Genomic DNA, 27257 nt, shown 5'->3' on the forward strand with positions numbered 1-27257 from the left:
CCAATAAAAGGCAGTCCTTAATAATTGCTCTGTTCAGTGTGGTACCATCACTGAGCCAGATCGAGCGCCACAGAAGTATGGGCCTTAACATGATCAGATCATTTAGGGCTTGGATCCCTGTTTCATTGTGAACCAAGGAGTTGGAAGTAGACCTGGGTAAGCATAGGAGCCTTTTCAGGAAAAGGTTCTCCTCTACCTGTAAGCTCTTGGCTGTTGACACCCCCCAGACTCCTGCCCCGTAAAGGGCAGCAGAAAGACATTTTGATTGATAAATATTTAACATGTCTTTAATTCGTCTATTCCCAAGTTTCTTGGCAAACAGAAAGACCCCATTGGCGCTCCTGATCATCTTAGTTCTGACCACCTTATGTTCAGTTGCCCAGCTCCCATTTTGAGAAAAGGTAATTCCCAAATAACAAAAGTTATCGACTTTTTTCACCGGTTCACCATCAATAACATAATGGGTTTTCACTTTACGTTTGACTTTTCCAGAGCTGCATTCCATTACATAAGTCTTAGCTTTATTAATCACCAGTTTCCTGTTCTTAATGAAGGATACAAAACAATCCATTAAGCGTTGAAGGCCCAGGGGTGTCCTAGACAGTAACACTGCGTCATCCGCATAGAGTAGTACTGGTATGTTAAAGTTATTAACTCTAGGGGCATCTGCAGCGACTGCCTGCAGGGCAAATTCAACTTCATTAATGAAAAGGGTAAAAAGCAGGGGCGCAAGAACGCACCCCTGTCTAATGCCCCTTCCTATCCCAAACTTAGTGGTACACTCCCCATTGGGACCATAGCGAACACTGGTGCGAAGTTTTTCATACAATCGGGCTAAGAAATAAATAATTCCCTCTGGGGCACCCATCTCCAATAATTTGGCCCATAGTATTGCGTGGTCTACCAGATCAAAGGCACTACTAAGGTCGGCGAAGCAAAGATAGAGCGACCCATTTTTTGCCTTGGTATATTTTCCCACCAATAGCTCTAAATTCAAACACTGTTCTATAGTACCACGGCCTTTTCTAAAGCCAAACTGGCAATTACTTAAAATCTCGTTAGATTCTGCCCACTCTTCTAATCTTACAAGGAGGACCCTACTCATAATTTTAACTGATGAATCCAATAAGGATATAGGTCTATAATTTTTTGCATCCCCCCGGTCTCCTTTTTTGAATATAGGGATGATTATTGACTCTTCCCATGTAGACGGAATATTACCGCTGATAGCTGTATTAAAGATTTTGGTGAGCAATGGCCCCCAAATATCTGGGGCGGTCTTGTACACGTCTATGGGAACGCCATCTGGCCCCTGAGCCTTGCCTCCTTTGCTAGCTCTAATACTAGCCATAGTTTCACTGATGGTTAAATCTAATGCGAGGATGGGCCATCTATCCCCATTGGTATCTATTAGATTACAAGAATCAAAGATTTTAGAAAAATGTTGGATCCATGAATCCATGCTCACGTGTGAAGTGAGTTCAGGAACCTTGTCATCTTTTAGGAGTGGGCTATTTACCGTGGACCAGAACAGGGTACAATTGTTCGTGTCCGCCGCTAGGGTGAGATTATCCCAGGCCTCTTGCTGTAATTCAGCTTTTCTACGTTTCAGGGTATTATTAAATCCTTGTCTAAGTTGGACCACCAAAACTTTGTCCCTTGGTTTGACTGCAAGGGCCTCTTTAAGTTCTTTACGGGCATTGGTACAAGCATAATCAAACCAGCCCCTTGGACACCTTGCTTTAGATCCTGCCTTTTTGGTAAACATTTTGTTAATAATGGAGTTAATATTATTAAAATGATCAATACTGTCAGACGAGGTGTCTTCACATTCTAAAATTGCCGTGATATCTGTCAAACAACTTGATATAATTGAGTCTGAAGTTATAGCGGCTTTTTCTCCTTTCCACCTCAGTCTATAACCATTCTGTCTATGGGGTTCAATATTATTGATAATACTATTTTCACAGACATGATTTTTTACCCAAAAGGTTAGTTCAGTAGTCAAACAGTTATGGTCACTCAACATAATGTCTATCACATTGGGCATCGGACATAATGGGGCAATGGTTGATGACATACATATAAAATCAATAACGGTATTAGCGCCCCTTCCTTTAAAAGTTGGAATATTTTCACCCGTGTCGTTTTTAGCATTATCCAAGATTTCCAAATCGTAATCAATCATAAAATTATTCAAAGTTTCCCCGTAAGTGTGGTGAGGGAAATGGACTTCAGCTTCCCCCTGTCGGTTATATACACCACAAAATTTCTGGGTGGATAATGGGCACACAGGTACATTAAAATCCCCCACAAAAATAAATTCAAATACATTGTTAAAATTCCTCACGAAATTATTTACCGCCGTATCTAATTCGTTAATCACTACATGTCTAGTGTTGTCAAATACATTGTTGTAGAAATTTATCAATAGAATGTTTCTGCCGGGTTCTTGTGTGAGCCATAAAATTTGCGAGTGCGCCCCCACGTTAACAACTTTTTTTACATGGATTGGTAATTTGACAGAAATTAACACCAACAGACCGCCTTTAGCTCTACCATGAGGTGAGGGCAGTGCTGGGAGCTCATAGGACACATACCCCTCAATGCCATTGAATTTTTTACTCCATGTTTCCTGGAAACATAGGATATCAAACAAATGCACAAATTCAATCCAGCCTAAGGCGTCCTCCTTGGCCACAATTCCCGCAATATTCCAGCTAGCAATATGACAACTTATATTCTCTCTTTCATTGCTGGCTTTTGACAGTTCCACGCTAGGTATGGACATGTTATTATCTATATTAAAAAGCTCTATGTTAGGTATAGAGTTTAGGATGTCTCCCCCATTCAACGTACAGTTCAAACATACATTACTCGTTTCCTTAGTTAACATAACGGCCGCTTCAAACTCTAGATCTCTAGGGGGTTCAATCTCATGTCAATCGTTCTGATCGAGGTGACTCAGGGACTGAAACCTATTCTGGGTAGGGACCTGGTAGACCATTCCGTTATCATACAGAGGGGTGTTGCCAAATGGTACAAATGGGTTAGGGGTATGCATTAAAGGAGCATTCCCCCCGAACATAGGGTTCCCCATATGCAGCGTTGGAATGGATGGACCATGTTGTGGACCAAAGAAGAAGTTAGGCATCATTGGTCTATTTACCATATGAGGATAGGTGGGATTGCTTAGAGCCCACTCATTGCCACATAATTACATGCCATATAATTCCATGCTTCTCAATGCAACGTAAATACACTCCACATAATACCACTCAGTGCCATATAATTACACACCTCATACTTACACTGCTCAATGCAACATAAATACACTCGATCTGTCTATCTATCTATCGCCCTTACTCTGTCTATCTATCGCCATCACTCTATCTATCTATCTATCGCTCTCACTCTATCTATCTATCTTTTGCCCTCACTCACTCTATCTATCGATCTATAGGCCCTCACTCTACCTATCGCCCTTCCTCGTTCTATCTATCGCCCTTCCTCGTTCTATCTATCGCCCTCCCTCGATCTATCTATCGCCCTCCCTCTATCTATCGCCCTCCCTCTATCTATCGCCCTCCCTCTATCTATCGCCCTCCCTCTATCTATCGCCCTCCCTCTATCTATCGCCCTCCCTCTATCTATCGCCCTCCCTCTATCTATCGCCCATACTCACTCTATCTATCTATCGCCCATACTCAGTCTATCTATCTATCGCCCTCCCTCACTCTATCTATCGCCCTCCCTCACTCTATCTATCTATCGCCCTCACTCTATCTATCGCACTCACTCTATCTATCGCTTCACCACAGCATCACTCAGCACCACCACAGCATCACTCAGCACCACCACAGCATCACTCAGGGGAAATACAACATTACTAGGCGCTACCACAGCATCACTGAACGCCACAGCATCACTCGTCGCCGGCACAACATCACTCAGCACCACCATAGCATCAATCTGTGCAACCAAACAACAACTGGTTCAAAGATGTTCTCTCAATGTTTCAAGCTTTATTACAAATGTCACAAAAAGATGTTATTTCACTTCTGTGCTTGGATTTTCGTCACAATAAAATACAATTAACAAAATCTTCACAAAAATTATTTACAAAAGTTTAAGCTATTGCCATTATAAATTACAATAACTTTTATTTAAGTATTAATTATTAAAAAATGTAAAAACCATTGTTATTTGTAATATCAATACATCTAAGTCACGTAAAACACATATTGCATTACAAATGCTATAGGTTTCACATTTGCAAAATTTAAAACTATTGGCATTGTAAATGACAAAGCTATTAATTTCGCTATTTTCAAAACCAACACATAAATAAAAAATGTGTCATTTACAATACCAATAGCTCAAACTTTCCTAATGCGAGACCTATTGCATTGCAAATGCGTGTTATTCATATGCAGCTTCGTTTAACTTTTTCCTACTTTCATCTTCCACACATCTCTAATGCTCAATCATCCACCCTCTTTTGCACCCATCCATCCTCACCCATGCATTTGTTCATTAACCCATAATCAAGCGATCATCCTCCTGCCTACTCTTGCATTGTCCAACTGTGCAACCACACCCACCGATATCATATGCATCCACTGCCATCCATTCATCACCGTAGACAAGCTTGCTGCAATGAATCATCCAGCCAGTCCCGAGTGATGTTGTATGTGTTCTAACATGCTGTCTGACTGTTTGCATTTTTAGGGTCGAGCATGCGCTAGCGTATGCGTCTCACTTGCGAGAAACTCTTGTATCCAATAAGGGCTTGGAGCCCACCCGTTGCTTACCCATTTGTTGGCCTGTATGGTACTTTTTTTTACAGCCTCGTAATTAGTCACTGCAGGCCTAACATAATCTCCGTTCCTCTGTGGAGTAGGGCCCAAGCACTGAGTTATTCATCTTAATCAGTGACGGTCTGGTGCTCCCGACTTAATTGAGGTACTATTTGGTTCTTTTTAACTTCCAGTGCCCTGCAAACAGAAGGCATGTGACTGTCGAAAACGTGCCCAGCAGGACAAACAAAATTGCAAAGTTTTATTTTCCATAGTTAACTTTCTTTTATTTTGCCAAGTCTTCCTTTCTCACTTTGCACTCGTGTTTTGTTTTTGCTCGCTGTTCTCACAAGGTGAGGATTATTTATTGTAAAGCAACATTGTTTCTTTCTTGTGTGTAATTTCTGAAATGATTCTTTAACACATTGTGCAGTACACCCCACCCCACTCCACGCCAAGTCACCCCACCTCTCTTCAGTTCGCCCCTCTCAATCCAATCTAGCCCAGACCAATCCAATCCAAACCACTTGCCTCAGTCCACTCCAATCCACCACACTTCAATCCTCCCAACCCACCTCACTCCAATCTTCACTACTCCATTCCAAAACAATCTGCCCACTCCAACCCAAAACCCCACTTCAATCTAAAACAATCTGTTCAATCCAAAACAATCTGCCACTCCAATCCAAAACAATCTGCCCCACTCCAATCTACTCCTCTCCAATCCAAACCAATCTGCCCCAATCCAAAACAATCTTCCCCACTGCAGTCCAAAACAACCTTCCCCACTGCAACCTGCCCCACTCCAATCCATGTGCCCCACTCTAATCCATCTGCCCCACTCTAATCTAAAACAATCTGCCCCCTCTAATCTAAAACAATCTGCCCCACTCCAATACAAAACTCCACTCCAATCTAAAACAATCTGCTCCAATTCAAAACAATCTGTTCCAGTCCAAAACAGTCTTCCCCAATCCAAAACAGTCTGCCCCACTCCAATCCAAAACAGTCTGTCCACTCCAATTTTCCCACTCAAAGCCAGAACAATCTTCCCCACTCCAATGTGCCCACTCGATCCAAAACCATATTACCCACTGCAATCCAAAACAACCTGTCCCACTGCAACCTGCCCCACTCCAATCCATCTGCACCACTACATTCCATCCGCCCCACTCTAATCTGCCCCACTCCAATCCAAAACAATCTGCCCCACTCAATTCCAAAACAATTTGTTCCAATCCAAAGCAATCTGCTCACTCTAATCCGTCCCCTCTAATCTGCCCCACTCTAGTCCACAATAACTGACCCCACTCTTCCTCATTCCAGCCCAAAACAATCTGCTCCACTCCAATCTGTACTACACCAATTCAAAGCAATGTATCCCATTCCAATCAGCACCACTCCAAACCCACCGCACCCCAGTCCGCCCCACTCCAATCCACCCGAGTCCAGCCCAGTTCAATATACCCCACTGTAATCCACCTCGCCGCACACCACCCCAAGCAAAAACGATCTGCTCAACTCCAACCCAAAACAATTTGCCCCACTCCAGTCTGCCCCTCTCCAATCTAAAACAATCTGCCCCACTCCAGTACAAAACAATGTTCCCCACTCCAGCCCAAAACAATTTTCTCAAGTCCAGTCTGCCAAACTCTAATCCAAAACAATGTTCCCCACTCCAATCTGCCCCACTCCAGTCCAAAACAATCTGCCCCGCTCCAGTCCAAAACAATTTGCCCAACTGAAATCCAAAATGATCTGTCCCACTCCAATCAGCCCCCTCACCAATCCAAAACAATCTGCCCCGCTCCAATCCGATCTGCCCCGCTCCAATCCGATCTGCCCCGCTCCAATCCGATCTGCCCCGCTCCAATCCGATCTGCCCCCACTCCAATCCACCTCACCCCAATCTACTCACTCCATTCCAGTCCACCGCATTCCAATGCAGTCCACCCTAATCCAGCTCCAGTTCAATCCACTCCAAGCCAAAACAATCGGCCCCACTCCAATCTAAAACCATCCGCCCTGCTCCACAGTCTGGTCTGCCTCTGGTCTGCCCCGCTCCACAGTCTGGTCTGCCCCGCTCCACAGTCTGGTCTGCCCCGCTCCACAGTCTGGTCTGCCCCGCTCCACAGTCTGGTCTGCCCCGCTCCACAGTCTGGTCTGCCCCGCTCCACAGTCTGGTCTGCCCCACTCCACAGTCTGGTCTGCCCGCTCCAATCCAATACACCTCAATCCGTTCCACCTCAGTTCAATACACCCCACTGCAATCCCATCTACTCCATTTCAATCCACCCCATTTCAATCCACCCCACCCCATGCCAATCCAATCTACTTCATTGTAATCCAATCCACCCCAGTCCAATTCATCCCATCCAGTCCACTCCAACCCAATAAACCCCACTCCAACCCAATCCACCCCACTTGACTCCAAACCACTGCTCTCCAATCCACCCTACTTGACTCCAATCCACCCCACTTGACTCCAATCCACCCCACTTGATTCCAATCCACCCCACTTGACTCCAATCCACCCCCACTTGACTCCAATCCACCCCCACTTGACTCCAATCCACCCCCACTTGACTCCAGTCCACCCCCACTTGACTCCAGTCCACCCCCACTTGACTCCAGTCCACCCCCACTTGACTCCAGTCCACCCCCACTTGACCCCAGTCCACCCCACCCCACGTGACCCCAGTCCACCCCACCCCACGTGACCCCAGTCCACCCCACCCCACGTGACCCCAGTCCACCCCACGTGACCCCAGTCCACCCCACCCCACGTGACCCCAGTCCACCCGACCCCACCCCACGTGACTCCACCCCGCGTGACTCCAGTCCACCCCGCGTGACTCCAGTCCACCCCGCGTGACTCCAGTCCACCCCGCGTGACTCCAGTCCACCCCGCGTGACTCCAGTCCACCCCGCGTGACTCCAGTCCACCCCGCGTGACTCCAGTCCACCCCGCGTGACTCCAGTCCACCCCTCTCCAGCCAGTCCACCCCGCATGACTCCAGTCCACCCCTCTCCAGCCAGTCCACCCCGCGTGACTCCACCCCTCTCCAGCCAGTCCACCCCGCGTGACTCCAGTCCACCCCGCGTGACTCCAGTCCACCCCGCGTGACTCCAGTCCACCCCGCGTGACTCCAGTCCACCCCGCGTGACTCCAGTCCACCCCTCTCCAGCCAGTCCACCCCGCGTGACTCCAGTCCACCCCTCTCCAGCCAGTCCACCCCGCGTGACTCCACCCCTCTCCAGCCAGTCCACCCCGCGTGACTCCACCCCTCTCCAGCCAGTCCACCCCGCGTGACTCCACCCCTCTCCAGCCAGTCCACCCCGCGTGACTCCACCCCTCTCCAGCCAGTCCACCCCGCGTGACTCCACCCCTCTCCAGCCAGTCCACCCCGCGTGACTCCAACCCACCCCTCTCCAGCCAGTCCACCCCGCGTGACTCCAACCCACCCCTCTCCAGCCAGTCCACCCCGCGTGACTCCAACCCACCCCTCTCCAGCCAGTCCACCCCACTTGACTCCAACCCACCCCTCTCCAGCCAGTCCACCCCACTTGACTCCAACCCACCCCTCTCCAGCCAGCCCACCCCACTTGACTCCAACCCACCCCTCTCCAGCCAGTCCACCCCACTTGACTCCAACCCACCCCTCTCCAGCCAGTCCACCCCACTTGACTCCAACCCACCCCTCTCCAGCCAGTCCACCCCACTTGACTCCAACCCACCCCTCTCCAGCCAGTCCACCCCACTTGACTCCAACCCACCCCTCTCCAGCCAGTCCACCCCACTTGACTCCAGTCCACCCCTCTCCAGCCAGTCCACCCCGCATGACTCCAGTCCACCCCTCTCCAGCCAGTCCACCCCGCGTGACTCCACCCCTCTCCAGCCAGTCCACCCCGCGTGACTCCAGTCCACCCCGCGTGACTCCAGTCCACCCCGCGTGACTCCAGTCCACCCCGCGTGACTCCAGTCCACCCCGCGTGACTCCAGTCCACCCCGCGTGACTCCAGTCCACCCCGCGTGACTCCAGTCCACCCCTCTCCAGCCATTCCACCCCGCGTGACTCCACCCCTCTCCAGCCATTCCACCCCGCGTGACTCCACCCCTCTCCAGCCAGTCCACCCCGCGTGACTCCACCCCTCTCCAGCCAGTCCACCCCGCGTGACTCCAACCCACCCCTCTCCAGCCAGTCCACCCCGCGTGACTCCAACCTACCCCTCTCCAGCCAGTCCACCCCACTTGACTCCAACCCACCCCTCTCCAGCCAGTCCACCCCGCGTGACTCCAGTCCACCCCTCTCCAGCCAGTCCACCCCGCGTGACTCCACCCCTCTCCAGCCAGTCCACCCCGCGTGACTCCAGTCCACCCCGCGTGACTCCAGTCCACCCCGCGTGACTCCAGTCCACCCCGCGTGACTCCAGTCCACCCCGCGTGACTCCAGTCCACCCCGCGTGACTCCAGTCCACCCCGCGTGACTCCAGTCCACCCCTCTCCAGCCATTCCACCCCGCGTGACTCCACCCCTCTCCAGCCATTCCACCCCGCGTGACTCCACCCCTCTCCAGCCAGTCCACCCCGCGTGACTCCACCCCTCTCCAGCCAGTCCACCCCGCGTGACTCCAACCCACCCCTCTCCAGCCAGTCCACCCCGCGTGACTCCAACCTACCCCTCTCCAGCCAGTCCACCCCACTTGACTCCAACCCACCCCTCTCCAGCCAGTCCACCCCGCGTGACTCCAACCCACCCCTCTCCAGCCAGTCCACCCCGCGTGACTCCAACCCACCCCTCTCCAGCCAGTCCACCCCGCGTGACTCCAGTCCACCCCGCGTGACTCCAGTCCACCCCGCGTGACTCCAGTCCACCCCGCGTGACTCCAGTCCACCCCGCGTGACTCCAGTCCACCCCGCGTGACTCCAGTCCACCCCTCTCCAGCCAGTCCACCCCGCATGACTCCAGTCCACCCCTCTCCAGCCAGTCCACCCCGCGTGACTCCACCCCTCTCCAGCCAGTCCACCCCGCGTGACTCCAGTCCACCCCGCGTGACTCCAGTCCACCCCGCGTGACTCCAGTCCACCCCGCGTGACTCCAGTCCACCCCGCGTGACTCCAGTCCACCCCGCGTGACTCCAGTCCACCCCTCTCCAGCCAGTCCACCCCGCGTGACTCCACCCCTCTCCAGCCAGTCCACCCCGCGTGACTCCACCCCTCTCCAGCCAGTCCACCCCGCGTGACTCCACCCCTCTCCAGCCAGTCCACCCCGCGTGACTCCAACCCACCCCTCTCCAGCCAGTCCACCCCGCGTGACTCCAACCCACCCCTCTCCAGCCAGTCCACCCCACTTGACTCCAACCCACCCCTCTCCAGCCAGTCCACCCCGCGTGACTCCAACCCACCCCTCTCCAGCCAGTCCACCCCGCGTGACTCCAACCCACCCCTCTCCAGCCAGTCCACCCCGCGTGACTCCAACCCACCCCTCTCCAGCCAGCCCACCCCACTTGACTCCAACCCACCCCTCTCCAGCCAGTCCACCCCACTTGACTCCAACCCACCCCTCTCCAGCCAGTCCACCCCACTTGACTCCAACCCACCCCTCTCCAGCCAGTCCACCCCACTTGACTCCAACCCACCCCTCTCCAGCCAGTCCACCCCACTTGACTCCAGTCCACCCCTCTCCAGCCAGTCCACCCCGCGTGACTCCACCCCTCTCCAGCCAGTCCACCCCGCGTGACTCCAGTCCACCCCGCGTGACTCCAGTCCACCCCGCGTGACTCCAGTCCACCCCGCGTGACTCCAGTCCACCCCGCGTGACTCCAGTCCACCCCGCGTGACTCCAGTCCACCCCTCTCCAGCCATTCCACCCCGCGTGACTCCACCCCTCTCCAGCCATTCCACCCCGCGTGACTCCACCCCTCTCCAGCCAGTCCACCCCGCGTGACTCCACCCCTCTCCAGCCAGTCCACCCCGCGTGACTCCAACCCACCCCTCTCCAGCCAGTCCACCCCGCGTGACTCCAACCTACCCCTCTCCAGCCAGTCCACCCCACTTGACTCCAACCCACCCCTCTCCAGCCAGTCCACCCCGCGTGACTCCAACCCACCCCTCTCCAGCCAGTCCACCCCGCGTGACTCCAACCCACCCCTCTCCAGCCAGTCCACCCCACTTGACTCCAGTCCACCCCTCTCCAGCCAGTCCACCCCGCGTGACTCCACCCCTCTCCAGCCAGTCCACCCCGCGTGACTCCAGTCCACCCCGCGTGACTCCAGTCCACCCCGCGTGACTCCAGTCCACCCCGCGTGACTCCAGTCCACCCCGCGTGACTCCAGTCCACCCCGCGTGACTCCAGTCCACCCCGCGTGACTCCAGTCCACCCCGCGTGACTCCAGTCCACCCCGCGTGACTCCAGTCCACCCCGCGTGACTCCAGTCCACCCCGCGTGACTCCAGTCCACCCCTCTCCAGCCAGTCCACCCCTCTCCAGCCAGTCCACCCCGCGTGACTCCACCCCTCTCCAGCCAGTCCACCCCGCGTGACTCCACCCCTCTCCAGCCAGTCCACCCCGCGTGACTCCAACCCACCCCTCTCCAGCCAGTCCACCCCGCGTGACTCCAACCCACCCCTCTCCAGCCAGTCCACCCCGCGTGACTCCAACCCACCCCTCTCCAGCCAGTCCACCCCACTTGACTCCAACCCACCCCTCTCCAGCCAGTCCACCCCGCGTGACTCCAACCCACCCCTCTCCAGCCAGTCCACCCCGCGTGACTCCAACCCACCCCTCTCCAGCCAGTCCACCCCGCGTGACTCCAACCCACCCCTCTCCAGCCAGTCCACCCCGCGTGACTCCAACCCACCCCTCTCCAGCCAGTCCACCCCACTTGACTCCAACCCACCCCTCTCCAGCCAGTCCACCCCACTTGACTCCAACCCACCCCTCTCCAGCCAGTCCACCCCACTTGACTCCAACCCACCCCTCTCCAGCCAGTCCACCCCACTTGACTCCAACCCACCCCTCTCCAGCCAGTCCACCCCACTTGACTCCAACCCACCCCTCTCCAGCCAGTCCACCCCACTTGACTCCAACCCACCCCTCTCCAGCCAGTCCACCCCACTTGACTCCAACCCACCCCTCTCCAGCCAGTCCACCCCACTTGACTCCAACCCACCCCTCTCCAGCCAGTCCACCCCACTTGACTCCAACCCACCCCTCTCCAGCCAGTCCACCCCACTTGACTCCAACCCACCCCTCTCCAGCCAGTCCACCCCACTGTACTCCATTCCACCCCACTCCACTCCAATCCACACCTTTCCACTCTAATTCATCCTACTCCAAGCCACCCTACTCTAATCCAATCCACCCCAATTTAATTCACCCAAGCCAATCTAATCTACCCCACTTCATTCCACCCCGACCAATCCACCCCACTCCAATCCACCTCATCCAGTCCACCCACTCAACTCAATCCTCTAACTCAATACAGTCCAACCCACTCCACCCCACTCTACAACACTACAGTCTGATACTACACTCTACGACACTCTATGCCACTGAGCCTCTGAATGCTACTCCCCTGTACTCCGCTCTGCCACACTACTCCACTCTACGACCCTCTACCCCAACAAATCCAGTCTGAAACTCTATTCCCCCCACTCCACTCTAGGACACTTGACACCAGTAACGTTTAGCCATGCTGAACAGCAGCCATACTGGCAAAAACACTGCAAAAGCCAATAGCTCTTGTATAGGCAAGACCTTTTGACTTTGCCAGTGCTTGTTTTGTTTATATGGGAGTGCTGCTGCACATGTCTGGATATTCTCTTTGTGCATAAAGGTGCCCGGTTGTTTGTTTTCTCTTGGTGCTTCAAAACCTACAGCCATCACAACAAAGAACAAACACATCAAACCATTTCCTTTAGGAGCATTTCTTTGCCTTCAGTTCTTCAAAATATTAAGCAGCATACATCATTAATTTTGTGTTTTTTCCTCGTCTCTGATGCTGCAACAATTGGGATCCTTTTGCCTCTAATGTGTAATATAGTTACAGAAATGATCAAGTTAGTGTATACCAGTTACTACGCTGCAAATACCTTGAAGGCATGTGTCTGTACTTTACTTCTTTTATCCCTATGTATTCAGGAGCCAGACAGGCTTTCCTGTTCTACCGGCTCCGAATGCTTGACAGGGATTCACTTGCTAACCGGAACATTTGAATTTCTGTATCCAAAACACAAATCAAACTGTCAGCTTGTACACAAGATCTTTGTTTCGTTTGTTGCCACCTTGGTATCAACGTAAATGTGTTTACTTGTCAATGGCCCTTGCTGAAAGAGGCATCTAATTTTGCGTGGAAATCCCAGCCGTTAAAATGTAGGTGCAGAATATCCCTATAGTATAATGACTTTTGTGGTGCACGCACGTAGGCATGTTCATAGATGAATGGAACTATTCCAGAAAAGAAACCAAATCTCTTGTCTTTTTTTCGGCTGAAATGGCTGAGAAGTAGTAGTGAAATAGAATTTCTAAATATGTATTTTATTTAGCTATAAGAGGATGACGAAAACGTTCTCCAGCCTCTATGCAGAGTTTAGTATACTGCACTTTGGAGTGTGTTGTGGCCTTTTACTTAATATGTAAAATAATTATTGCCGAGGTCGATAAGAAATGTGATTTTTGGTTTTGCCCTCATCTACACCCTTATTTTTATCCCTCATCTGCCCCACATAAACGGGCGCACCCGTTGCAAATGCAAGGCTGTACAGTGCTAGTCTGATTTTTAGGCTGTGCCAAACAAACTGGATATCAGTGTGATCAAGAAATGTATGTCGATTCAATAACAAAAGTGTTTATTTAAAGAATGTTTGAATAATGTAGAATATCAATATAGTACAAATACAATCATAATTAAAGGCGAAATTACCTAAAGATATCATTCAACATACCAATAAACGTATGTATCTTAAAATAAAAATAATGGCAATATTATGAGCACAAAGAAGGGTTCCCAAAAATCTGTTGGAAAAAAAATATCAATGAGAAGTAGAAAGACAGTGGCTTGTTGAATAATAATCGTACATAACGAAATGCAGCAATTAGTCTAGCAACTACAATGTTACCAATGAGGAAAATAGCAGTAGTGGGATGTGTGTGTGTGGGGGGGTTTGACTTATCTGATTAATCCGCAAAATGTCCAAGCAGAAATGGAGTGCAACGTTTATAATAAATGCCTATAAAGCCTCGTGAAAGAACCCGCCTGAGAAAAGAGTTTCAACATTATTAACCAGATATTAGGGAGTTGGTTACTACGGGGTTGAAGAAAAGAGAAACATGCAGAAATAAACAAGAACCCACCCACTCTATCTCAAAGGAGCTCTAAGGTTCAACCCTCCCAGCCTTATCAAAACATTGGAAGAAATACTTTTAACACTACAAGGAGGCCTCCAATCAAAATAAAGATAACAATTATGGAGAAACACATGACAATTTCTTATAAATAGTCTATGAAAACACCTGCAGATCATACTATACGAGCAAATACGAGCTCGAAGTCAGTTATTTCTTCAATACCTTAGGTAAAAAAGTAATGTCGAATTTGCGTAACACTAGCAAAAAGCAAGACTTCAATGTTGCTACTGTTCTGAAAAGACTATCAGTAAAAACGCAATGGCACAGCGTACCAGTAAACCAATATTGATATTTATAGCACTGCAGTATTGGGGCCCTGTTCAGATCCCAAATTTAAAGAAAGTAAAAAGAAATAAATTGGTCCATGTTAAACTAGAAACAAACTACACATTACGTTTAGACCCAAATAAGCGTAGAATGAAATCAAAACTGGTACAGCTCATTGGTCTACCGCATCAGAGTGCTTGACGTCCAGGAGAAACCAATGAGATCAGGAGGATCTGAAGAAAGCCTGGGTTTATCGTTGACTATTTTAAAACGAGAAGAACCCACAAAGAATATTGTATGTCGATAGAGATCTGAGTCGGTGTCTGAGAGCTAGAAAACCCTTCCTACGGATGGATGATGGTGTCTTTGACGTAATCTTGACCAACTCTTGGTCCTTCCCAAGATATGTTTTTTCATTTGTTTCTGAATCCGTGTGTTGATCTGAGTTTAAAAAATCATGATCCTTAGTTGTTGTTTACTCCTAGAAGAGTCCAGTGTGAGTCTACCAGAGGGGATCGTGTGAGCTCTCTCAAACTGAAAGTCTGTAGAGAAGACCGTATTTAGAGTGCAGGGGATCCACGTCCCAAGGAATTCCACACAGAATTTTGAAGCATCTTCAGCTTCTTCCGGCAAACCAAAAATGTGTAGGTTTCCTCTGCGATTGCAATGTACAGTCCAACGAGAGGGATACCAATTTAGAGCTCATAGAGTGGAAGAGTCTTTGAAGGCTCTTTCTACTGTCTTCCAGGTAGCTTATGCAAGATTCAGCCTCCCGTGAGCCTGTTAGCAAGACTTTTGAAATTCTTAGGCCCTGAATATCAGTTTGCATCAGATCAGTATTTGTTTTTGTGCTTAGTGCCAGATCACGAATGGCAGTGAGCTGTTGAAAAGTAAGATCCATGTTAGTAGGTTGATCTGATTTAGATTTTAATGGTGAGTCTGGTAATGGCGTAGGTTTCAATCTTTTCTGGCCCTTTCTGAGCTCTTTGGAATCTGTCAGTTCTCTTTCTCCACCATTGGCCATGCTTATATGCAGAAAAGTATATATCACCAGTGACAAAACCTCAGATATATCTTAGCGAGATGTAGAAGATATATGCAAAGTCTATCCAGCGTAGAGAGGTGTTGGGACCAAGAGAAATGCTAGAAAGCACAGTGACAAATTATGTGTAGGTCTAACCACCAATTGTAAGAAATAGCAACAATCACAAAAAGTCACGTTTCCCCATAAGCAGAGAAAATTATGTATCCAGACACACCTTGTTTAGGAAGGAGCACCCAGTGTAGTAGAAAATGTGATTTACAGTCATTTAGAAGCAAAATAATGTTTTGGTGTCCATGGCGCCAATTTTGTCTTCGAAGATTATGCCTGACCTTCAGATTACAGAGCACAGATAACTATGTATTGGCTCCAAAGTCTTTCCAGGATTACTCTGGTATAATGCAGAAGAAAAAGCAGCTGTGTCACTTTCCAAAAATTATGGTGGTTTAAAATAGTATGTAATGCTGGAAAAGCAAGACAGCGGCCATTTTGTTGCCTGACCTTTGCAACAGTCCTATTGGTGCATCAGTGTTCCTGAAGCTGCTAAACGGGGGAAACTGTCACAGGGGCTACAGTAGATTAGTTCCAGATAAGCGATGTTAAGGACTGTCATTCATCAAGCCATCTGATCCCCATATTCGACAGAAGGCGCTCTCAATCGACCAGATATAGCACACTTAAGCAGCCATCTTCGTCATGCGCTTGCCATGCCCTCTCTTGGTCGTGCTTGCCACACCCCCATGGGCTGATTCACATTTAAGTCCAGTGATTTAAACCATGTCCAATATCGGTTGTTGTATGTATAATTACTGACAGAGTGCAATTGCCTCCTAATACCTGCTCATTAAAACAGTTAGACTTGAGGTTGCCTCTCACACTGTGCCCCTGAATGGATCGCTGAACCGGTTTTCCACCCCGTTGCTGTCCCTTGCATGGTTTGAATTTTTACAAAACTTCCTTTCCCAGCATCGCTCTTTCACAAAGGCAGGCGGGTATAGTAGCATATGATAACATTATTTACCAAACAACTTTTACAGTTAAATTTTTTTCTCATGACATCCAGATCAAATTACTCATTACATTCTATGGCATAAAAAACAATTTTGCTTAAAAATATGTATTTATTTAGCAGCTCTTTTTTTCAATTAGCAAAACTTTGACTGAAGGATATTTTGTAGGTAATATAAAACCTTTTGTGAATATTTTGAAATGGTAAATGGACATAAAAGGATAAATAGATAAAATAAAAATGGGGAAGATGCATATAATTAGAAAAAAGTGTGTGTGTGTATGTATATATATATATATATATATATATATATATATATATATATATATATATATATATATATATATTTATTTATTTGTACTGGCAGTCACCAGTAGGTAGTCCTAGTTAGGATCTAGTTTCCACAGTGAAAGCATTTTTGTTTTGTGAATAACTTTGGCGCCGTTTGACAAATCTTAACACTTTCAAAACTAGTTTGCACCTCAATTCAGCTGCCGCCTGTACATTTTTGAGGTGATTCATCAGGCATGGGCCAAGAAAATGGGGGCGCCCAAAATGCATTTCACCGTGCAATTTCCCATAGGAAATTTAGAGACGACTACAGCCCTTACCTCTGAATGGAGCTATACCAAATAAGCCTGAAAGCTAGTTCTTGCTCCAGAAAGAGTGGTTTTTGTATTTTAGTGTAAATGTGTTGTATAATTTTGGAATTATTAAAGAAAAAATGTATGTATATCTGGAGGCGCGTATCCTGACCCCATGGGACTGAGCGAGAGGTCTGTGAGGAACCCCTCATGGGCAAGACATTGTCCCAAAACATTTTTTGAGGTGAGCGAGGATCTGCAGATCCACTGTGACACTCAGCACCACCATACGTGAATCTGCGACGGTTTTTGGGTATCCAGGTTAAAAAAATGTACACCCACTCACTCATTTATACACCCACCCAACCACTCACATATACATACAGCCACTCACACACCCAGAGCCCCATCACACCACTCACACACCAATACAGCCATTTGCACACCCACACAATCAACCAGTCACGCACACACCCACACACCTGTACAGCCACTCAAACACCCAATGAGAGACCAATAAAACCACTCGCACACCCAAACACTCTCACACCCCCATACCAGTCACGCACACACCCACTCTGACCAGAAAACAACTCTCACATCCATTTCCACACCCAATCAGAGATGCAGAAAACAACTCCTACAGAAATGCATCTTCTTAGAGACCCAGACAACTACACACACCCACTTACCTTACACACCCATACAGCCACTCACACATTCACTCACAGCCCGAAACAGCCACTCACACACCCACATAGCCAGTCACACATGCACTGACACACCAACCACACACACCCACAATCACTCACCACCCAAGGGCACATGTTATAGTTAGAAAATAGCATTAAAAACTGTACAAATTCACTGAAGAAAAACAAAGGATACAGGAGTGTTATAGATGGGAAACTGCATTAAAAAAAACATGGAGAATCACTGAAGAAGCTAAAGTTAACAGGGACGTTATAGTTAGGAAATAGAATGAAAATTAATCTTAGAAATTGACCCAAGAAAAAGCAAATGTTACAGGAAGTTATAGTTGGGTTCAGATTTTACACAGACACAACCATAGACATTCAGTAGTTATAGTTATCTCAAATAACTATAACTTGTGCTTTAAGGTAACAAACCCGTGCCCTCGCCATGCACTGTTAATTACCCCACATATTACATCACTCATGACATCCTACATGTCATCATTTAATAAAATCACTGCAACATTTGCAGTGAAATTGATGATGACAAAACTGTGTATGGCGGGGGGGGGGGGGGTGAGTTATAGTTGCCTTAAGGCATGAGTTGTCTCTGGTCGGGAAGTCTTCGCGAATAAAGACGAGCTTGTGCAGGAAAAGGTACTGCTCTGATTGTCTGTCAACACTTCAACCAGGAAGTTTTGACAGCCATCATGGGACTCTCTTTCACTGAGTCCCCCTCCCCACCCCCCCAAAAAGTGAAAATAAAGAAAAGGTGGCAGGCTAGGAATACCCTGACTCCCAATCCATGGTCTTTGGGTCCCCCTGGGACCCAGCCACGGCATAATAGCTTTAAAAAACAAAATACGAAAATAAAAATAAACAAGCATGTGCATGCTCCCATCAGTGTCATGAGTGATGTAATATGTGAGGTCATAAGCAGTGCATTTCAGGGGCGTAACTATAACTGCTGAATTTCTTTGGCTTTGTATGCGTAAAATCTGAGCCTAACTCTAACATTCCTACAACCTTTGGTTTCATACCAAAAACAACACAGAATAAATAACTTGCAACTTAGTTTGGGGTCGTATGTCTGTCTTGTGTAAACAGAAATAGATCTACACACAGAACAACACAATTAAATTATGTTCAGGAAAAGTCCAAAACTTATGAAAGGTAGTTTTCCTCAAAATAATGCACTATTATTGGAAAAAATTGTTATTGTAAAAGATGTTTTTCAAAAGTGATAATTACAAAAGATGTCTTGAAATCATGCATCTCCAACACCTGCCTTTGGATAGTTTGAGTAATGCCCCAGCGTTCTTCTTCCATGCTCCAGAATTCATATCTCTACCTTCTGTTGAAAGCCTGGGCTTCGAGGACATTGATACACTGAGTCACCCATAGGATCTAACGTCCCCAGCCTCCGTTTAGCCTTGCTCGTCAAAGTGTGAATTTTATCAAGACTATTGGTCCTATCATCCTTCTGTTTGACACAGGTAGATCGGCTAGCACTCCTGACACCTGGTGTATTCTCTGTCATTCTGACTCATCAGTTCGCGTCAGTCACCCCTTTTCTCTCCTCTAAAAAATGTATGAGTTCATATACCAGATGTTCAGCCCTGCCGGGTTACATATGGGGTCCATTTCGAACTGCAAATTGGCATCAAAGAACTACGAGATAGTAGCTGTCATTTACTTCGAAATATAACTTTACATGCCTTAAATCTCGCGTCTATATTTGTATCTTTGCAATTACTTCGGAGCACTAGGATTAAATCAGAAAAAGTGCAATGGGTATAGTGGAGACTTGGGGTCCAGTCCAATCAGTGAATGTGAGGCCCGATCTGATATTATTTGTTGCAACCTACCATTGGTTAAAATTCTAGCAAATTAGTACCAGAACTGCTTTTCTACATAGAAGTCATTTATGACCTCATAGTTACAAATAAACGTATTATTTGCATTGCTGATCCTGGTTTACTTCTGAACGTGGTGTTATTATTTCTTACATGTTAACCCTCCTGGATGCTACAGTGTGCTTAAGCGAGGCTCCAATTGAGTTATGGTGTTATTATCTCTAATAACTTGAGTGTCTCTGCAGTTCCATTCCTGAATTACTTAATGATTGCGTATTAATGGTTAGCATTAGGCTCACATTTAAGTAACCCTGATGTGCTGTCCTAGTTGTAACATGGGTAATTAACAAATCTGAATTGAAGCAATTGCTTTCCTACCATCTAAATACTCTTCCTTACCTCTGCTATATGATTTTAGCTTTTGTCTTGGTACAACCTCTTTTTCTTCTTCCTCAGTGTTTGATATGGCGTTCAGCTAAATGTCCCTGTTACCAACTTAGATTGAGGTGCACACCTTCAACTAACGTTTTACCAAGAACTCAGATTTAACTATATAGTTGTCTCATGAGTTATTTGGCCTAGATATTATTTCAGCTGTATTGTGCATCTTGCCCTTCAGTCAACACCAATTTCCCTATAAGAAAACGGTCACAGTGAACCTTGCATAGCCGTTCTTTGGCATAGAACATTACACCTCTCGAGATCTTTCTGTTTAACGAAATAGGTTCCATGTGTAATGTCCTGACATATTGTGCCACCCATTTGAAATCTAGGGCACACAGCCACATTGCCTCATGTTGCATCTAAAGTTGAAAAATTTAAATTACAAACCAGTGGCCTGAAGTCAAAGCATTTTACGTCTGTTTGATGAAAAATTAATCTATTATTGAAGTACGTCTGGGCGGACCCGATTGAACAGGCAAAAAAATCAAAGAAGAGTTCTGGGTTAGCCCGATTTCATTGTTATTCTGGGGTTTCACATTCCTGTTAACATACATGGTAAATTTGTTTGGTGCCTATAAAAAGAAAACTAAATCAAATAAGGCAGTTTGTCTGCACTTCCTCCCCTGGATGACCTAAATTAGGTAATGCAAACCCCCCCACACGCACTGGTTTTATGTTTCTGGTTTGAAAAGTATACTTGGCTCTCTGACACTCCATTGGTCGACTGGTTGATCCCACCCACTCTAGATTGGTATTTCAGATGTTTCTCCGTTATTTCCTTTTAAGTACTGCTACCTTGTTAGTGGACTGAATCACATAGGTCACATTACAGCCATAAAGAAAAAAAAACATTGTGATCCTCCTGCTGAACTAAATCCAGTCTAATCCCACTGTGCTGGACAAAGTAAGACTAGCTGCTACTCTTCCAGTCTTGTCCGAAGTTCTCAGTAACAGTGGTGGCATAACTAAAGGAACATGCGGATGCAAGCAACTGTCTTTCACTGTTGCAGTAATTCCAAACAAGGAGGAAAAAAGCCATTTGGTTTTGGCATGTTGCCTTTTGGTTTTTAGACATGTGGGGTGGGGAGCAGTGTTTGTTTTGGCTTTCGACACAATGAGCCATACCATACTTCTGGAGAGGTTTCCTTGGTTGTCCATGCTGACTGAACCGCATCCAACTGTTCTGTTAATTTTTAAGCATGTCTCTGTGTGGCACATTGTTTTATTTTTTTTAATATATATTTCTCCTTAGGACTTCCTGTACTGTAGTATCCTTCAATGCCGACTCACTCGTCACCTGCACTTCTTGCTATCTGCTCTGTATTGTTTCTGTTTCTCATCTTTCTTGATAATTGTGTGGCAGAGCAGTCTTTAGTCAGTGACAACCAGCTGAAAACTGAAGATAGGTCATGAGTGTCTATTTGCAAATGATAGGGGGATTGTGGAGATCTAGACGCCGGACAACTATCTACAAATAAACAGGCAGAAAAATGTAATTCATAAATTTTTGGCCACAAAGGTCAGCCTGTTTACCTCCTCCCAAATTTTTGGGACTTCGACTTTGCCTTTCATCCCTAGGTTTTTTTTTTAATAAGTGTTTTCCTTTGAATCGTTTTAACTTTGTCCAAATTGGGTCAGCTGCTGCTTCCACCAACCTAAACACTGGCAATAGGGGCAGTATTCGATTCATGGCATGTTTATTGAAATTCTCCTTAGGTGGAATGCCATGCTTCCAGGTAGATCACCTTCACAATGTACAGACTACACCGGTCGATTTATTAGAAGAACCTAACAATAAAGACCACTTTACCAGGTCAGAGGCCATCGACTGCCTCTTAGAATACTATCTAAATTAGCTTCTGAAATTTTTAGATGTATTAACAACCTAGCCTACACTTAAATCTTGCGCCACAGGATTTCTTTCCATTGCCTGTTTCCTAAATTTAGAAGCAAAATTGTTTCCTTCCTCCCCTTTCCTGGGGGTAACTGAAGTCTTAGGTGAGAGGCCTATTGTCGTAATTATGGTGTGCCTTCAGTCTTCCTAATCTGGAAGCAGAACACAGACTCATTATTTTTTCTTTGCGAACTTCTAAATTGAATCGTATATGGAAAAAGGCAGAAGCATTACTACTTAAAAGCCTGCAGAAAGAATGATTGGTCTTACTGAAAAAATATTCATCTGTACATGCGTTATTTGTGTCATTGGTGATAGCTTTAAAGATGTTTGGGGGTTTTCCGTTACAGGGGTTAATGCGATTCATGTTTTTTTTGTGTCCATTTACACCATTTCATTAGCTGTAGAGAAAAGTGCCAATCCAGTAATGTACAGTTAAGAAGGGCCTTCTTATGCTGAGTACACTATGCCATTGGGAAAAGAAAAGCTTGACACAAGACATTTGCTTTTGTACAAGTCTTCATTTTCTCTTTAACTTTTGAAAAAAAAATGCCAGTCCTGTGTTCTCACAACCGGAAGCCGATGGTGTTTTTCTCTAAACATCCATTTTTGCTCACCAGAAGAGATCATTACTAATATATTCGCTTTGCATATCGCCCACTACTTAGGGCTCCCATTAAATCCTTCCGCACCCTTGGGCTTTTCTGAGTGAGGTAGCAGCTACTGGAGGGGTAGTCTCCATTTTCATCCCCCGTTACTAAGCAACTGCCCATAAATGACTCAGGAAGAAAATGATAAAAGGAGAGGTTACCACAGAGAAAAAGCTGCACAATGATTTATGAAAATACGGAACAGCTAATGGATTATCATTAAGTGCAACGTCTAATGCTTACAGGTCGCGCTTTGCCTTTTTTCGAAAGTCTGGGTCATTTGAAAAAAGTTAATTGGGCTGATCTCCCGCGCAGAAGACTAGGAGCAATGATTTACCTAAACTGAAAGACTGACTTTGTCTGGGCCTTTAGGTATTGTTTCCAAATCAAGCATTTCTGGTTAAATCCATGAACGGTAACCTCTACAGTTATGTCGCTGGATCTAAAACAGTTTAAACGCCGTACGTTTTTTGTTGGTGCACTTGATGTCGCTCTAGTTAAGTACTTTATACATGTATACACATATCGAATTAGCCAATGTGACAGTCTCCTGTTTTTGGCATTGCAGCTGCTTTAGTATTGTTGCAAACTACATTGGGTATTATGAAGACACTATCCTGTATCACTGTGCGATTTTCACTCTAAATAGTTAGGGTCTGGCGCTCAACTGTAGTACGTGCAAACATTTTGAGTTTTAAGAAGCTTACCTTTAAACTGTTTTTGTTTTTCAGGATCGCACAAGGACCTTTGACATGCATTCATTGGAAAGTTCTCTAATTGACATCATGCGTGCCGAAAATGATTCGCTGAAAGGTAACTTTTATATAATGCATGCCTTTTTCATGATGCTAGGGGAGCTGTGTTCCATATCCAGAATAATGCATATCTGGTAGAAAGAGGGATCCTGAAAATCCTATACCAGACCACCTAGTGCAACCCTTCCTATGTCTCTCCCTTCCCGCCTCGTGCTTTTGGACAGTTGTGGTTTATTCACTTATTAATGTACAAAGAGCTGCCCCTTTAACTGTGAAGCGGTGTACGGCATCGGAGGACACCGATGAAAGTAGCTGAGGGTGCTTTTCAGGTATATAAGTGGAGGAAACGGCTCCATGACACTGAAACGCCTATTGTGTACATTAAAATACGTTTGAGAGTGTGCTGTTCAGTGATGCATTCCACCAGCTAAACGCATTTCTATTGGCTTGTGGAGTGGGCTGTGTTACGTTCTTTGCTTAGAATTCGTGGTGTCATATAGGATACATAATCAATCACCCTAGAACAGGAACGCTCTTACGCAGCCGTCCGATGTTCGTTACTACTAGGACGAATGCTGCACAATATCCAGTTTTGAACATAGAGAAAGATACATCCATGTCTGATTCATTTCGTTCTTCAGACTTACTTGATCAGTCACTAGTACTCTTTACATTATTGCAGTACTCTGCTTGTAGGCATCCCTTTTGGCAAGGTGTTTCAATTGCTATCAAAACCTTCTTTAACCTGTCCAGAGATATACTTGCCCCTGCATTTTGTCACCAAGTTGAGTGGCTTTCAGATAAAAACAGGTCTCTTTTCAAATTGATGGTAATTGTGTTCTGAGTGGTCTACAGCGTTTCACCAAATTACATTTCCAACATTCTGACAGGCGACACGGACACTCACTCACTCAACCAACCCACGACTCGGTGGGCACACTTAAATCACCTAGTAAGGCATCCAGAGGCGAAACTCTCAGCTTCTTGAGCCTGTCCCACAGTCCGCAGATTAGAAACTAGCTTGAAGAGCCCCTGTTGTCTAAAAGTTTTGACAGTTGTGCTCCCTTTTTAGGTTTCGCCTGGGGCCGGAGCTCCTAGCTCCGCCCAGGAGAAATCTTATGTCTCTACAGTGTGGGGCATAGTCCCGCCTCTGCTTCCATTGGCTAGTTCCATAAATGGAGGCTAGCCATTGGAAGCCTGATCTGTCTGTCAAGGCCGGACCAGATTCGTGGGCGTTCCTGCGATTTTTTCCCTCTCCACCCACTTCTGAACGTCATCGCGGCGGTGGGTGGGTGTTATTTTTTTTTTTCGAGTCGGCCTGTTTTCCTCTTTTTACAAGTGTGTTGCTGGAGTTGGCTGCAAGATTTAAGTTCCCACGAAGCGATCAGGTAAGGAGCATTTTCTTTATAAATGTGTTTTCCCTTTGTATGTTTACGTATTTTGACGTTTTCGCTCTTAATGTCTTTTTTCTGTTTCCTTTTGTTTTTATCCCGTTCCCGACCCTCCCGCTCTCCGTGTGCCCGTTCCCGCCCCTGCCCGCCTGCTTCTTTCGGCAAGGGTCTTTTGCTAAACAAATGATTTATGTGTAGCTAGAGTGAGAGATCATGCTATGACCGATTAACTATATAATATAAACAGTGAGGAAAAGTTCCGGATGTTGGTAGAATCTTGGGGCCTGACGTTTCAAATGATTTTTCCATTTTGTGTCTGTGAAAACACGTTAGTATAGATGGGCTAAGGTATGTTGATGGTGGCTCTGAGGGCCTGCTTCTTGAGTTGGCAGCATATCCATTGCTTAACATGAGAGAGACCCTTGGTGCCTCAAGGTGGTACTTTGTATTTGTTGGGTCTTCTTCTTTAGTTCTTGCTTTCTTTGTTTCCCTCTTCCTCCTGCTGTTTCCTTTTCAGTGTTACTCACCTCAAGCAATGGTATCTTGTTTTTTGGCATATTTTTACTTTGGGGTTGGAAGAAGTCAGAACTTAGTTTCTTGTACTGTGATTGTTCCCATTGCGCCCCTACCCTTGTGTGGATCTCTGCCCACCCACAATCCCATTTTTTTCTACACTAGAGCCTCGCCCTTCTCTTGTGAGACGGTTAAATGATTCCATCCTTGGGAGTCCAAGCCACCTTGGCTGGTACCCTCAGTCCTATTCCAGTTCTGCAGGCAGGCGTAGTCCTTGACTGCTTGTTTGTGCCAGTAGTGTTTGTGTGTGTGATGTAACTTAAGAGTGAACCGCATCTGACCCCTTGAATACAGTGCTGACCATATTTGGGGTAAGTACAGGGTGAGGCCTAGGGGTTCGGAGCAGGTTCCTACTGCCTTAACCTCTCAGACAGCCTGTTTCTGTCAGTTTAGTCCGGTTGGTTACTTTCTGGTCCTGTGTGTTTCTGTGGCGAGTGTCCACGTCCACAACTTCTCTGAAGGAGCATAGTGGGCCCTACCACCCCGTGGTGTGGGAGGGAGAGGCTTGCCCCTGCAGAGCCTCAAAGTGCAGATTGGCCCCAGCCCGTTGGAGAACCGGCAGGCGCCAACCTTGTAAAATATTCATGCCCGGCGTCCGTAATGACAGCTTCGTTAGTGATAATAATACGAGCCGAGGCTCCGTTAACACGCGGTGCGCAGCCAATTATTTTATGGACAGTTGTTGCCTCGACGCATCGCCAGTTCACTTTAACTGGCGATTATACTGTAACATTATTTTTATCGTTCCCTTTCAGGCCGCTATTGGTGTATTATGAGGCACTTGTAACACTGTAAATGCCTTAGAGCTTGTCGTTGTAACTACAATGCTTTATTTCCTGTCCTTCTGGGAGCTGGTAATTGAGTTGACAGTCAGTCCCGTCTCCCCACTCACCCCCGCTGCGTCACTAGGTCGAGGCTTTAAACTAAACAAAAAAAAACACAGCTTAAATCCCCCGCTGGCCAAAAGAGCACACTAACCTCTTCATCTCCATTCAGACAATTAGCTTCTGAATTGAGGGTGGGTCTTAAACAAACACACACTTAGCCCCCAAGATTGCGGATTGTTCTCTCGCATTCATGGACTCCCGGGGAGGGCCTTGCCCAGTAAACCTTTTTAGGGTTTACCAAATGTCAACAGCCATTTGGTCTTTTATGTTGCAGCAGCTGCATTCATGCCCAGCACATGGCTTTAAAAGAGCAGCGGCCATTTGCTGTGTTGAGCCGCCCGAGCAGCACTCGTCTGCGGATCGGCGTCGTGTGGGGCATTCGGCAGCCACTAATGTTAAGTGAACACACAACTCCAGAAAGCTACGTGTAACCCGCAGACCGCGTGCTCCAAGCCAACCAGAACTTTGATAGCTTGATCGATTCGTCATTACCTACTATCGACTCTAGACGATCGTGTGCGTACAGGGACCTACCTACCTGTGTCGGGATTCTATTTTAAAATCTGAATTTAGCCATGACAATTGGATTTTACTAAAATTAGCGATTGTGGCTCTTTGAGCCAACACTCTTCATTCAGTGGTTTGTTGTGCTATTCATGTTTTTTTTCTGTTGTGCTATTCACGTTTTTTAGGTTTCGCCTGGGGCCGGGAGAAATCTTATGTCTCTACAGTGTGGGGCTTAGTCCCGCCTCTGCTTCCATTGGCTAGCTCCATAAATGGAGGCTAGCCATTGGAAGCCGGATCTTCCGTTTGAGGGCCGACTGTCCTCAAGCTTGCTTTAGGTTGAACAACCAGTGCCTACTTCGGACACTCATCAGCGCCACTCACAGACAGTGACGACCATTAGTGCTCTGCCCACCATTTATTTACTTCTTGCTAACTCATGGGCATCACAACTGCCACGAATGCCACCGGAAGTAATGAATGTGTCCTTGTGTAATGT

The 27257-nt window shown here is 46.9% G+C and overlaps 1 protein-coding gene across 2 annotated transcripts in view; it reads left to right on the forward strand.

Annotated features, from left to right (window-relative positions):
* CPEB4 (cytoplasmic polyadenylation element binding protein 4) overlaps window positions 1-27257 on the forward strand; it is a 253854-nt gene that overhangs the window by 65887 nt on the left and 160710 nt on the right. For both annotated transcript variants that reach the window (XM_078653023.1, XM_078653024.1), the window contains exon 2: window positions 23380-23461. In XM_078653023.1, the coding sequence (XP_078509149.1) occupies window positions 23380-23461 (82 nt within the window). The remainder of the gene's footprint in view (window positions 1-23379; window positions 23462-27257) is intronic.

Source organism: Lissotriton helveticus, chromosome 7 (assembly GCF_964261635.1).
Source record: "Lissotriton helveticus chromosome 7, aLisHel1.1, whole genome shotgun sequence".
In the NCBI taxonomy this organism is placed as follows: Eukaryota; Metazoa; Chordata; class Amphibia; order Caudata; family Salamandridae; genus Lissotriton; species Lissotriton helveticus.